This window comes from Oncorhynchus gorbuscha, linkage group LG10 (genome assembly GCF_021184085.1).
Source record: "Oncorhynchus gorbuscha isolate QuinsamMale2020 ecotype Even-year linkage group LG10, OgorEven_v1.0, whole genome shotgun sequence".
Taxonomy (NCBI): Eukaryota; Metazoa; Chordata; class Actinopteri; order Salmoniformes; family Salmonidae; genus Oncorhynchus; species Oncorhynchus gorbuscha.
The window spans coordinates 39,055,624-39,070,511 of NC_060182.1; the positions used below are offsets into that span (position 1 = coordinate 39,055,624).

General features: G+C 39.8%; 1 protein-coding gene across 1 annotated transcript; it reads right to left on the reverse strand.

Annotated features, from left to right (window-relative positions):
* Window positions 1-81: 81 nt before the first annotated feature.
* On the reverse strand, window positions 82-13,333 carry LOC124046052 (carboxy-terminal domain RNA polymerase II polypeptide A small phosphatase 2-like). Its single transcript, XM_046366010.1, has 7 exons — window positions 12,705-13,333; window positions 8,464-8,618; window positions 6,774-6,878; window positions 6,174-6,230; window positions 5,301-5,393; window positions 4,204-4,389; window positions 82-2,125 (listed from the first exon to the last, which is right to left on the reverse strand). The coding sequence occupies exons 1-7, from the start codon at window positions 12,763-12,765 to the stop codon at window positions 2,000-2,002; spliced, it is 783 nt and encodes a 260-aa protein (XP_046221966.1). The 5' UTR covers window positions 12,766-13,333; the 3' UTR covers window positions 82-1,999.
* Between the last annotated feature and the right edge of the window lie 1,555 nt (window positions 13,334-14,888).

The following is a 14,888-nucleotide window of genomic DNA, read 5'->3' on the forward strand; positions in this document are numbered from 1 at the left end:
TCCAATGGGATGGAATATGTTTTACATTTGTAATACAAAACATTTCACAATCTCTACAAAAAAAAAACACAAATAGACAAGGAAATTACAATCCAACTTTATTTTGGCAACTTTTGCCCAGTTTGCGTCCAATATACACTTATTTCTTGCCAAAAGCTATAGTGTAGGCCTAACAGAGTGATTTACAGGAGCAATTCCGGGTTAAGTGCCTTGCTCAAGGGCACATCGACAGATTTTTCACCTAGTCGGCTCAGTGATTCCTTTCGGTTACGAGCCCAACGCTCTTCGCCACTAGACTACCTGGCGCCCTATTGGAAAGTATGACCCATCTTACACTGAACAACAATGTATAGGCCTACATGTGTGTTCATGATTTACAATTTACATGTAGCTTTATTTTGTTTAATTACCAACAATGTCAATGAGAACAACTAAATCTACACAATATCAACAACCAGATATCTTTGGTAGGATTGATAAACATTCATTCAAATATCTTAAGTGATCAATGTACACAATAAAAACGGACATAAAACATATAAACAACTTGATTGTACCCACATAAAATAATCTAGTTTCCATCATTATTTGTGGAATGGCAATATACTACAGTAACAAACATTTACTTGTTTGAACATTTACCTATTTAACATTTAACACAAACCCCCTGAATTTGATTATTGTTTTTTGCTAACACAATGTCGTTGGTATCATCTACGATGATTCGAGGAGTAATGTTTGAAAGGCACAGTTTGGAGGAAAATATGTGATTAACTTCACACAATCCAAAAATACTAGCCAAAAATTATAATTTGGCAGAGGTTTTGAATATTGTTGTTTTGATAACCTCATTTGCAGTGGGAAAATAATTACGCAAATGAACACAAATTGTAAAAAATAAAATAATAATTCAGCATTAGGAGTACCACAATTACATATAGTTTTGTTAATACAGTATTTGACCACATTCAGCATGGCATAAGGGTGCATATATCTGACTGAATTGGAAATGCAGTTGTCACGTCTTGAAGCAGTCTTTACTTATCAAAACAAATAGTGCAACTTCTGTCATTTAGTATTACAAGAAAAACAGAAAATAAATGTGTTAAAAGACTGGACCAAATATTCCAAGAGTGACACTATACTGTACTTCTGCTGAGCAGCCTACAACCATGCCATCCAGTGTGTTGGCATTCAAGTGACCAGATTAAAGAAGTTCGTCCCAAATGATAAACTCAAAGAGCTTTATAAAACTATAACATCGTCGTATGTTAATAATTAAAAAATATATATAATGTTGCTAATATTTGAAGCTCTTCAAAATTATTTACCTACAAATGTATTCAGTACTTATTGGAGGCATTTTTCTTTGTTGGTCATTTTACAGTAAATAATACAAATATTTACATACTTAAACATCCGTTAACCGTATAGTACATGAGCATATGCTGACTGGTCATATATCCAGGAAAATGTAAAGAATACATTCCGTTGGCATTCTGGATATGATTGTGACCCACCCGTATAACAAGTAGCACTTTAGTCCATCAGAAGAGGATTGCATAGTGAGATTGGAAGAAGAAAACAAATCATTAAAACAGTTTGAGCTGCTTGGTTTTTGTGTTTGTTAAGAAGGGGAAAAAAGGCACAATGATACAAGTGTCCTGAGTTAGATCAGGCCATTCGGGCCTCTGGTTTGGCAAAAAAACAACGACACTTTATTCATATTCATTTGGAGTGATTGCAGTACTCTACGGTATTTTGGCTCAGAGTTGTCAGACAGTGATTGACAGACAGACAGATGCTCAGAGTAAAGGTCTTAGAATGTCATGAAGTGCTCGTCTGAAACAAATACACTACATGTGTCTCTGGCTGGTGAGCATACAAATACAATGTTATATGAATAGAATATTATTTTTCTATTTCTATGTTGGTGCGTATGTTCTGGGCCAGGTGCTGGCTAGTCTGGCAGTGAGAGCAGGGTCCTCTCCCGTATCCATCATGGCACTCTTAGCTCCCCCAGTCTGATGTAGATGTCTTCAGCCTGACTCAGGTCTTCAAACACCGGCAGCAGGTGGAGCAGCTCCGAATCCTCCACATCATCAAACCAGGACACCACAGGAACCTAAGGGGGCAACAGAGAAACCATTCACTCACTTACTAATGCTTTGTTTGCAGTGTTAGGGTATTGACAAATTGTATATTCTTGTTGTATATATCAGAATGTATATATCTGTGCTAAATCTTAAGTTCATATTCTGTTAACTCAAACCCAAATAATAATGTTGTTGACTCATGCTATACTCATGCAGCACATTCGGAAAGTATTCAGACCCCTTGACTTTTTCCACATTTTGTTACGTTACAGCCTTATTCAAAAATGTATGAAATTGTTTTCCCCCCTCATTAATCTACACACAATACCCCATAATGACAAAGCAAAAACAGTTTTGTTTTTTTGCAAATGTATATATTTTTAAACACCTGCGCTAAATTCAATTCAGACCCTTTACTCAGTACTTTGTTGAAGCACCTTTGGCAGTAATTACAGCCTCAAGTCTTCTTGAGTATGATGCTACAAGCTTGGCACACCTGTATTTGGCAACTTTCTCCCATTCTTCTCTGCAGATCCTCTCAAGCTCTGTCAGGTGGGATGGGGAGTGTCGCTGCACAGCTATTTTCAGGTCTCTCCAGAGATGTTAGATCGGGTTCAAGTCCTGGCTCTGGCTGGGCCACTCAAGGACATTCAGAGACTTGTCCCGAAGCCACTCCTGTGTTGTCTTGGCTTTGTGCTTAGGGTTGTTGTACTGTTGGAAGGTGAACCTTCACCCCAGTCTGAGTGCTGTAGAGCAGGGTTTCATCAAGGATCTTTCTGTACTTTGCACAATTCATCTTTCCTCAAATCTGACTAGTCTCCCAGTCCCTGAAAAACATCCCCACAGCATGATGCTGCCACCACCATGCTTCACTATAGGGATGGTTCCAGGTTTCCTCCAGAAGTGGAGCTTAGCATTCAGGCCAAACTCTATGTGGGCTGTCATGTGCCTTTTATTGAGGAGTGGCTGCCGTCTGGCCACTCTACCATAAAGGCCTGATTGGTAGAGTGCTGCAGAGATGGTTGTCCTTTTGGAAGGTTCTTCCATCTCCACATAGGACTTCTGAAGCTCTGTCAGAGCGACCATCAGGTTCTTCATCACCTGACCAAGACCTTTCAAACTACGCCCGATAGCGTAGTTTGGCCGGGCGGCCAGCCTTAGGAAGAGTCTTCGTGGTTCCAAACTTTTTCAATTTAAGAATGACGGCGGTCACTGTGTTCTTGGGGAACTCCAACGCTGCAGAAATGTTTTGGTACCCTTCCCCAGATCTGTGCCTCGACACAATCCTGTCTCGAAGCTCTATAGAAAATTCCTTCTCATGGCTTGGGACCTTATAACTGTGGGACCTTATATAGACAGGTGTTTGCCTTTCAATCAAATGAATTTACCAACGGTGCATTCCAATCAAGTTGTAGAAACATTACAAGGACGATAAATGGAAACAGGATGCACCTGAGCTCAATTTCGAGTCTCATAGCAAAGGGTCTGAATACTTATGTAAATAAGGCATTTCTGTTTTTTTTTGTTTTTTGTAATAACTTTGCAAACATTTCTAAAAACCTGTTTTCGCTTTGTCATTATGGGTATTGTGTGTAGATTGATGAGCAAAAAAATAAATGTAATCCATTTGAGAATAAGGCTGTAACGTAACAAAATGTGGAAAAGGGAAGGGGTCTGAATACTTTCCGAATGCTCTGTATGTGGCCAAAGGATAAATGGAAGTGAAAACACTAACATCTCAAAACAGACCGTTTAAAAAATGCTTGCCATTTCCTCATAGACGATGATGTCATCCTACTCGCCTGAATATTTTTTTGACGGGTATACGCCCACACCGTTCCACAGAAAAGCTGCTTTATAACCTACTTTATTACAATTATTTTTAAGAAAAACTATTTCACTCATATTGTAATTAATAAGAGGTCATATTACATGGAAATCTGGGAACACTGGACAGTTATTTTAAGTGTAATATAAGGTTAAACCTTTAAAAAGTGAATAGAATAGAATGCAGTAAAATGTGAAATAAAATCATGTCAATTATCAGTTTGAATCCATAAAGCGGTCACAGTTAAGTTGAAAGAAGTTGAATGAAACCCAAACTCACAGCATTCTCAGGGTGGAAGATGTATGAAGCAGGAGAGTTGTCCAAGATGAGGGTCTTATGGAGCTCTCTGCCCAGTAGGCTGAGGTCTTTGACATAGAAACCCTGATGGAACACACAGGACTCCCGGAACAGCCGCGCCCGGAACACCCCACACTGATCCAACAGGTCAGTCACTGGGTCTGCATACTAGGGGAGTGCAAGGAAATGGGGGGAGAGGGGGGTCAGGGAATGCAGGAAAGGGCAAGACCAGAAGTGGGGAATGGAGAGTAAGGTGTCACCAAAGTTTACCCAAGCTACTAATAATGTACAATTGCGGTCAAATATTCGGGCACCCTTGCACTTTAAAATGGAGCTGAATGTTCCATTTTCTCTTTTCAAAACTGGTTGAATGGCTTTCTTTTACCCTGTATGCACCTTTAACTTTTGGGCTCCCGAGTGGCGCAGCAGTCTAAGGTACTGCATCTCAGTGCTAGAGGAGCCACTACAGACCGTGGTTTGATTCCAGGCTGTATCACAACCGGCCGTGATTGGGAGTCCCATAGGGCAGCGCACAATTGGCCCAGCGTCATCTGGGTTAGAGTTTGGCCGGAGTAGGCCGTCATTGTAAACAATAATTTGTTCTTAATTGGCTTGCCTAGTTGAATAAAGGTTAAAGAAATTAAAAGTATGTAACTTCACACAGGTGAGATAAATAACACAATAAATGAGAATAAATAGCCTCCAACCAAATAAATTATTTATATTTAAGTCCAGGCGTTTTTTTGTTTTTACTTTGAAGTGTGAACATCTTTTTTTCCTATTTCAACTTATTGAAAAAAAAAATAGAATTGTGCAAGGGTGCCAATATAGTTGACCACAAAAGTAACTACACGTTACATTGAAAATGTATGCTAGCTCCTTTATATGCAAATTCACAAAGCAGGTTTTGGCAATACAAAGGTCATCTAACACACGGGGAAAAGGATACAGAGGGTTGGGAAAGAGGAAAAAACGTGTAAGACTTCCTAAACTAGTATTCAAAATTAAGAGTAATCTTCTCAAGAAGAATCATAGGGAAATGTCATAACACAATGTTTTATTATTATTATTTAGCTTACCTTGGCAAGACTGGCAGTAAACAGAATACACTCAAACAGCTCTCCCATTCGCTGTAGGAACTCATCCACATACGGCCTCTTCAGCACGTATACCTGAAACAAACACCTGGCATTAATGTTTTGTAACACTTTGCATTGTGTTGCCCTTATACCTAGCTATGTAATAACACTATACTTACTACAGTAACAACATTCTTATTACATTACTAATTGCTTTGAAATGACATAGTAACGGAGTATTATATTATTATTATAATAGTCACTCTTCCTCTGTAGTCATACTTATATTTGTTCCACATTATCTGAAATTGTTGTTGTCATTGTGTCCATTACCAGTTGCTGGTGGACAGTTCCTGAAACAAGTAATCAAGAACAGGCCGTGCATGTGTTAACCAGCCTATCCTGGATTACTTGAACCAGGCAGAGGCCCATGGTGAAGAATCCCGAACCAAACGACAGTACTCACATGCGCAGTTGTGCATATGCATTTTTTGCATGAAGTTCTGCATGCAAAGGACACAACACAGTGTTGAATTATTATCCCCGGTGCAGTGCATTGATGAGTGAATTCTGTTCCACATTTTCTCTAAAAGTGTGCTCTAAAATTGTGTGGTCTTATTTATGAAAAGTGAACTAACTATGCTGAAATTACTTCCTTCTTTTTTTACGCTTACACTTCCTTTCCCAGTCAACCTCACATCTGTCCACTAGAGGGCTCATAGCGCCCGTAACAAACCTCATCTGTACTAAAAACACATCCTATTTTAAGCTCAGCAAACACTGAACTCTGAACACATCAACATACAGTACATGAACGCCAAGCTACCAGACTCGACAAGCGCACACATACTGCATTTAGTTCATAAATTTTACCTGGTGTGTGGTCCCCTCAATCTCCACAGGCACTATGAAGTCTGCATTGCTAATAGGCTAAGGAAAGAACACAGAGGGAGCCGTTGAACATTCTAATGCAATTACATAAGATAAAATCACTAAGACCTGGACTATAATAACCACATAAATATAATATACACTACTGTTAAAAAATGTGGAGTCACTTAGTCCATGTTCAAATAACATCAAATTGATCAGAAATACAGTGTAGACATTGTTAATGTTGTAAATGACTATTGTAGCTGGAAACGGCTGATGTTTCTATGAAATATTTACATAGGCGTACAGAGGCCCATTATCAGCAACCGTCACTCCTGTGTTCCAATGGTATGTTGTGTTAGCTAATCTAAGTTTATAATTTTAAAAGGATATTTATCAAGAGAAAACCCTTTTGCAATTATGTTAGCACAGCTGAAAACTGTTGTTCTGATTAAAGAAGCAACAAAACTGGCCTTCTTTAGACTAGTTGAGTATCTAGAGCATCAGCATTTGTGGGTTCGATTACAGGCTCTAATTGGCTAAAGTGAGTTGACAACAAGCAGTAGTTACAGTGAGAGTTAAATAAAGGTCAGTAGCTACCTTGAATGAGCTATGCACCAGTGTTTCATCCAGGTCTATGACCACGCATATCTTCCCCTGGTCCTGAGGTCTCATCTCCGGCAGCAGGCTGGGTCCAGATGAGAGCTGTGGTGGAGGAGACAAGAGTACAGACCAAGGTCACTATTGTATCTGTACAGAGCACTCATTGGGGACAACAACACATCTTGCCCATTTTATTAGGCTGGCTTTATGCTTCATCAACACTTCCTCACTCTACTACCATTAAAAATCAAATGACATTTATAGATTTCCACCAACCAATGCAACTACACCATAATAACAGTGTCGCAGTGTAACACCTGTGGGCTGTTGACAGCAGATGGACTTGATAGGCTATAGGGTCTATATTGTACATATACATGTTACATCAGATTCAATACAGAGACGCAAACAATACCCAGGCCTCACAACAGATACTGCTGCCTCACTGCTTCTGTGCTGCCTGGAGGACACTAGGTAATATGAACAAACATGAAGCTCATTAGCCCCTGGTTACATGGCGCTAACGCCCATCTACACCTGACAGCCTCACAAGTGGCCAGTGGGCAACAACACCTTTTCATGCTTCTGTACACATCGGTTACGACACACCGGGTACTAAATACTGTAACATATCTTATGTCTCCCACATGAACTGACATGCACATCACATTATCCACTCTTTGTAGGCCCTCTGCACCTCTGTTTTGCCTTAGTGGATTGCAATTCACACAGCTGTCTTATCGTGGGAGATCTATGTGAACAGACCTAAAAACTCTGTAGCCGCCAACCGTCATGGTGGTGTTCAAGATGTTCACAACAGGTGCAGCAGCTACTCCATATTGCAACATGCTGTTATAACATCCACGGGCAATAATCCCACACATTCTCATGGGACAATAGGTATTGCTCAACAGAGGAAAGCAGTTATTTTATGCTTTTCCTGCAATTGCGCTGGAGTAGTTAGAACATGTGATGAGGCACTTGACAGTGGTAAAATAAAAAGGTTTGACAAAAAAACACTTAGTTGTACACACAAGAGTATCATATCCTATAATAAAGGCTAACATGGCAAATTATAATGTTGTCACGCCCTGACCTTAGTTATCTCTGTTTTTGTTATTATTTTGGTTAGGTTAGGGTGGGGTGGGTATGCTTGTTTTGTCTTGTCTAGTTTTTTTTGTATATCTATGGGTTTTGTAAGTCTAGGTAATTGTATGTCTATGGTGGCCTGAATTGGTTCCCAATCAGAGGCAGCTGTTTATCGTTGTCTCTGATTGGGGATCCTATTTAGGTTGCCATTTTTCCTTTTGGTTTTGTGGGTTCTTGTCTATGTGTAGTTAGTTGCCTGTCAGCACTTGTTTTGTATAGTGGCACGGTTATTTTGTTCAGTGTTCTTTTTTCATTAAAAGAAGAATGTATGCATATCACGCTGCGCCTTGGTCTCCTCCATACAACGAACTAGACAAATGTGTGAAACTTTGTGGCAAATTTGTATTTATTTAGACTCTGCTTAAAGTGTCCAAACAAGCTTTGCAAACAAAACAAAATGCAAAATGACACTTTTTAGGCTACATAAAAGTCCCATACTTGGTTGAAATACAACAAACAACAGTCCATACACTATTTCTGATATGGATAATTACAACAACAATGCTGCCGTGATGCCGAGAGGAATAAATTATGTTACCTTGACAACATCCCCATTGTCCTGTGGCTCCAGCAATGCATCCTGGGAAGGTGGTAGTGGTTTGGGGGCAGCCTGTGCTCCTCTGAGGCAACAGAAAAGTGCTTTGAAGAGGTTACAACTCCTAGGCTTCTTCGGAGAAGACCTGCTCACCTGGCCTGTCATGAGGGCAAAAATAAGAATGCTTTTAATGTGTGTGAAAATTAGCTGTGACATAACCAAGCTTTTGATTCAAACTGAGTGATATGAAAATTATATTCACAAACACATTATGCTCATTCTCACACGGCAATGAAGGTTCTTATAAGCCAAGTAGATGGATGGGGTGAAGGAAATGGATGTTGTACATTTCTTTTCCCATGAAGAAGTAAGAAGGATTTCCCCCATTTTGAGAGACATCGTTGCTGTACATAACGTAGAATGAACTCCTTGCTCCCTTTACGAAAGGGAGCAAGGACACACACGCATACACACACACATACATGCACACACACACACACTCTGGGTTTAATGAGGTTGCTGCTGCTGGAAGGGGCTGGTACATGTTATATAATCACAGAGAGGGCGGGAAAACCCACACTCTTCACTAGGCAGTGACTGCGTCTCAAATGGCAGCCTATTCCCTATTGAGTGCAATACTTGTATCCAGGACCCGGTGGCACTGGTCAGAAGTTGTGCATAGGGAGTAGGGTGCCATTTGGGACACAGGCAGTACTTTCTGCTGTAGAAAACACAGACAGAAAACATTCCAACCATTTCACTGACTCTCCTGGAACAAGACCTCTGGCTGGAGCGGAGCAAGCCGAAGTCAGTCACACCTCAATGCTCCAAGCCCCCTTTGATCAGTCACTGTAAAAATGTGTCCTAGTTCACAGAGGTTCCACTACTGGGGGAAATTAGCATCTATTATTTGGTTGGATTGGATATGCATAGCACCTATGTTAATATACAGTACCAGTCAAAAGTTTGGAAACACTGACTCGTTCAAGGGGTTTTTCTTAATATTTTAAACTATTTTCTACATTGTAGAATAATAGTGAAGACATCAAAACTATGAAATAACACATATAGAATCATGTAGTAACCAAAAAAAAGTGTTAAACAAATCCAAATATATTTTAGATTTTACATTCTTCAAAAGTAGCCACCCTTTCGCTTGATGCACACTCTTGGCATTCTCTCAACCAGATTCATGAGTAGTCACCTGGAATGCTTTTCCAACAGTTGTGAAGAAGTTGCCACATATGCTGAACACTTGTTGGCTGCTTTTCCTTCACTCTGTGTTCCAACTCATCCCAAACCATCTCAATTGGGTTGAGGTCGGGTGTTTGTGGAGGCCAGGTCATCGATGCAAAACTCCATCACTCTCCTTCTTGGTCAAATAGCCGTTACACAGCGTTGAGGTGTGTTGGGTCATTGTCTTGCTGAAAAACAAATGCTAGTACCACTAAGCACAGACCAGATGGGATGCAGAATGCTGGGGTAGCCATGCTGGTTAAGTGTGCCTTGAATTCTAAATAAATCACAGACAGTGTCACCAGCAAAGCACCCCCACACCATTACAACTCCTCCTCCATGCTTCACGGTGTGAACCACACATGCAGAGATCATCCTGCTCTGCATCTCACAAAGACATGGCTGTTGGAAATAAAATCTCAAATTTGGACTCATCAGACCAAAGGACAAAATTCCACTGGTCTAATGGCCATTGCTCTTGTTTCTTGGCCCAAGCAGGTCTCTTCTTATTATTGGTGTCCTTTAGTAGTGGTTTCTTTGCCACAATTCAACCATGAAGGCCTGATTCACGCAGTCTCCTCTGAACAGTTGATGTTGAGATGTGTCTGTTACTTGAACTCTGTGAAGCATTTATTTGGGCTGCAATTTCGGAGGCTGGTAACTCCAATGAACTTATCCTCTGCAGCAGAGGTAACTCTGGGTCTTCCGGATTGACTGACCTTCACGTCTTAAAGTAATGATGGACAGTCATTTCTCTTTGCTTATTTGAGCTGTTCTTGCCATAATATGGACTTGGTCTTTTACCAAATAAGGCTATCATCTGGAGGCCCACAGAGCACTAGGGCCCAGTGCCATTTTCAACATTTTCTCTATAAAATAAAATATTTGTTGTAACAATATTTGAAGGGCACCTACATAAGGACAGATTCATAATGGAAGTGCTTTAGCATTTCTAAAATGTAATTGTCAAACAACTACAAGGGGAAATTTGCAGTATTCGTGTAGTTGTTAGCATAGCTAAGCATTTATGAAATGCTCATGTACTGCATTATGAATGTGTTATGTATGGAGTTATGAGTGTGTTATGAAGTCCTTATAAGGATTTTAGGTACTGTTCAAATAAAGTGTTACCGAAATTGTTTAGAACTGACCTGTATAGGCATATTGCCAATCAGTGTACATGTAATAGTAAAAATGATTGATGTTGTGGATATCCTTCATCAACATAAACATAACATGCTAGTGCCAAAAGGGGGGAAAGAACCTCTGAGCATAGAGGTCCAAAGCCATTTTAAAGGGTAGAAAAGCCTATAGCTGAATATATGAAAACAATATTCTAATAAAAGAGAAGGAAAAAAACAACAACAAAAAAACAATATATAATCATCTATGATATTTGTCTCTGCTGAGCAAACATAGGAGCAGAAGGGTTTATCCCATCACACATAATCTGGTATTGTACCATTATCAAAGAGCAGTACACAGTGGCGTACCACAGTTTCGCAGGCCCGCAAGGTCTGAGCACATTTTTATTTGCAGTTTTATAGCTAATCTCATACTATTCTCCACATTTTGCAATGAGGACGAAAGAATTAAGCATTTTTAAAACGAATTTCCTGGAATTCTACACATATTGCCAAAGGTCTCAAGAGAAAAATGTGCAGTTTTATAGCTAATCTCACGCTATTCTACACATTTAGCCAGTTTTACAGCTAATTTCCCATAATTCGATTTTTTTTTGCCATGGTTTATATGCTATCTGCATTTTTTTGGGGGGGGGGCCCGTTGAGGGCCCCCAAAACTATAGGGCCCAGTGCCATTAGAGTATCAGGCCTATCCTTTAATTCAAACCAAAGTGCCAGAAGCATAAAAACAACGAATCTTTGAAACCGCGCTTTACAATGGGCGTAGGAGGGAGAAGGGCATGTGTTTGTGCATACCACTGTCAACACCGACTGCGGTACCTGGCATTTCTACGGTTATGCTTGTCATCTTTCATCAGCAACCGTTTTAGGTTTAATTTTCAACAGCCAAAGGAAAAAAACACATACACTTGCCAATCTTTATATCGTACATTGTATCGTACAGGCCTTTGATATATGCGGTATTTTTCGAATGAGATTCGGATAGTGTACCACACCGGCGCGCATTGATCTGCCTTGATGTATTTGTCTCCAGGCTGAGCCTGTGAACAAAAACAAGACATGGCTGTGCTGTGTGTATGGCTCTAGACAGATGTGACAGTAATATGGAAATGTGCCATACAACAACTAGAAAATAAGATAAAGCATAAATCATAAACACAGGGCAGGCTAAATGCTGGGGTGGTTTGGTTTACCATTTTACGCGCGAAAAGATAAGTCTGTCAATTTATTAAATTATTATTATTAGCTATAAACATATCCCTAAATGTATAGTAAGATGGCATTAGATAACCTTGTTTTGATCCATAGAAATACCATAACATCAACAAAACGGAATCATTTGATTGTCTTGAAAGTCCAATAATGTGCGTAAATAGGTAAAAAATATTGATTTGGCTAACAAACACTGTTTTAATATCCTTTGCAGGTTTGAGTTCGTGATTACATACCAAATGTAATGCAGTTTTTCAAACAGCCTTTACTCTCGCATTGTCAAAAATGTGTTTGAACCAGAGGGGAAACACTTTCCAATTATACAGGTGTTCCATAATAACTGAAAATCAATCCATGTTCAGCATCAGTTGCATGTGTGGGTTTGAAACACCATGAACTATAATATAGACATTTAATATTGCCTATTTGTATGCAAGATTAATCAAATGTGTAGTAGGCTGCATAGCCGACCGTCAAGAGCAGTGCGCTCTAGAATGTCGCGCGCAATGTCCGCGACGTTGGAACTGTCAAATGGACGTGCTGGAAACATGTTTAGATCAACCTTATATTTCATAACTTAACGAACCTTCTCCATATCAAATCAACCCATGTTTAATCAGAACAAACAATAGAAACGGGAGCATATCCTACCTGTTTTCGGCGACAATTGAATGTCTTCTTTCTGCACTTGAGTGATGATAGAACTTTCCATCTGACAAACACAGAGCCCTCAAAATCCAATCCGTTCCCCAAACAGAGATAAGCAGCCTTCATTAGGTTATGTTGACAAGTTACTAAAGGATTGCCTTGATAACTGTCATCCGTGTGTCTGTGTTGGATTTGTAAGAGGCTACATTTCATCAGCAACAATGTTTCTTTATTCCTCGCTTCTTCAGTTGTCCACACATGGGAGGGGCAGGGCGCTTGGATATGTTTTCGTCGTTGCGATTCCCTCTGCTGCGCCTCTCGGTTTACTTTATCACTAGTATATTTCCCGAACGGCCCCTTCCTGTCTCTGCGAAGTCCTCAATTTTCACTCCAACAACATGGAGAATACAGGCGAAAGAAGAAAAACAACCGAGGAAATGGGGCAAGGGGGCGGTTTCAAGTTCCCCTTACAATAGATAAACAACACCGTCAAAATTGAATGATTACTGAGAGGAGGAGAATAAAACAGATTACACCGGCGGTAATATTTCTGAAAATGAAAAATAGTTATGAATAGAATTCTATTTTAAATGTGAGACTTGTTTTTTTCCCCAGTGCTTTGTTTTTCTTCGGCGGGACTTCAAGGGTGCCTTGAAACCGTTGCTAGCTTCGGATTGGATCTTTGAAAAATGGGAGTTGCAAAGGCATTCTTCGCTATTCTGCACGCTCCACACCAAAAAATATTCCAGCGCTGGTTTTGTCACAAATCGATATAATATGATTGAAATCAATTGCATTATTCAATTAGGCAAAAAAGATCAACATATAATTATAATATGAATAATAATAGTAAATAGTTTTATTTGATATTGTCATTGATATTATCAATCTTTAATTCATTGAAATACACAGTACTTCAGTAATTGCAGTAATGACAAAAAAAACATGACTTCTAACTGGTCATAAGAATCATTCAAGTTTTTTTGCTAAATATATGTATGTGCATCGTAACTATGATAATCTGTTTTGTTGATTTGTTGTAATTTGCCAGCACTACAACCTGACAACACTTCCTAATATGCAGATCATTGAAGAGGTAGCCAAGCATTTTTTAAATTGTGAATTGCAGTGCATCACATACTTCGTGAGTTTCACTGTTGTTTCTATTTTTGATTGTTGACACAAAAATACATTACACCAGCACTACACAACCCACTGAAATTGATGAATCTATTTCTTGATGCATTTTTAATTGCTTTTGACAGCTATGAGATGCTGAGCATCCACCGGTGTGTGTTGTAGCTCAGTGTGGTCCTCTGTAGATCAGATGGTAGAGTATGGCGCTTGCAACACCAGAATTTGGGTTTGATTCCCAGGACCACCCATACGTAAAATATATGCATGGATGACTGTCTGACTGCTTTGGATGAAAGCATCTAATAATGGCCATATACTGTACAATAACATTTTCAACAGCACCAGTGAGTGAATTTCAGAACACTCTCCTTTAGTGCAGTCCTGAGCGCATTGAGCTGTGAATGTCTCTATGGGATGTGAGGTAGGTGTATGCTGTGCCTGTGAATGAATGGAAAGAAGATCTCCCCAGACGAAATGTTTATGGACATGCACAGATGGAAATAAATCAGGGAATTCTGCATCTCTTGTGGTTGTGGAATGTTTTGGAAGCAAACCTGTGTGTCCTAACAGGAGCACTGAGCTAAGGAGGCAAAGGTGAGGACAGGAAGCAAAAGACAAAATATGCTAGTCAGGATAGTCATAAAGAAACAACACTAAAGCAGAGAAATAAAAAATCTGTGGCTCTACTGCCAGAATCGTGAATCCGGGAACAGAACCCGAACCACATAACCAAGTCCAAGTCGTGAACAAGAATGGCACAGCTGTTTACATTCCTGCGTTGACTGTTTTTAGACAGCAACACAGATGCAATGTGAAGTAATGTAACTTTTGCATGAACTGGATGACCTGGAAAATGTCATGAGGTTCGAAGTTGAACTGGATACCCGATTACACGAATGAAACTTTCAAACTCCTGGTCATGTTGTCTTTGCATTCCTCCAAGCTAAGAGAGACATACAGACAGCGAGAGAGAGAGAGACAGCGAAAGAGAGAGAGAGAGAGACACAGCGAAAGAGAGAGAGAGAGCGGGAGAAATATAAAGACAGAGAA

Bases quoted from the DNA above. Each gene is read 5' to 3' on its own strand.
- LOC124046052 (XM_046366010.1), bottom strand. From the start codon at position 12,765: ATGGAAAGTTCTATCATCACTCAAGTGCAGAAAGAAGACATTCAATTG. The intron at 6,231-6,773 runs GTAGCTACTGAC...TTCTTTCCTTAG, and splicing joins TGGTGCATAGCTCATTCAAG to CCTATTAGCAATGCAGACTT. The intron at 2,126-4,203 runs GTGAGTTTGGGT...TTGCCCCCTTAG, and splicing joins TCTTCCACCCTGAGAATGCT to GTTCCTGTGGTGTCCTGGTT.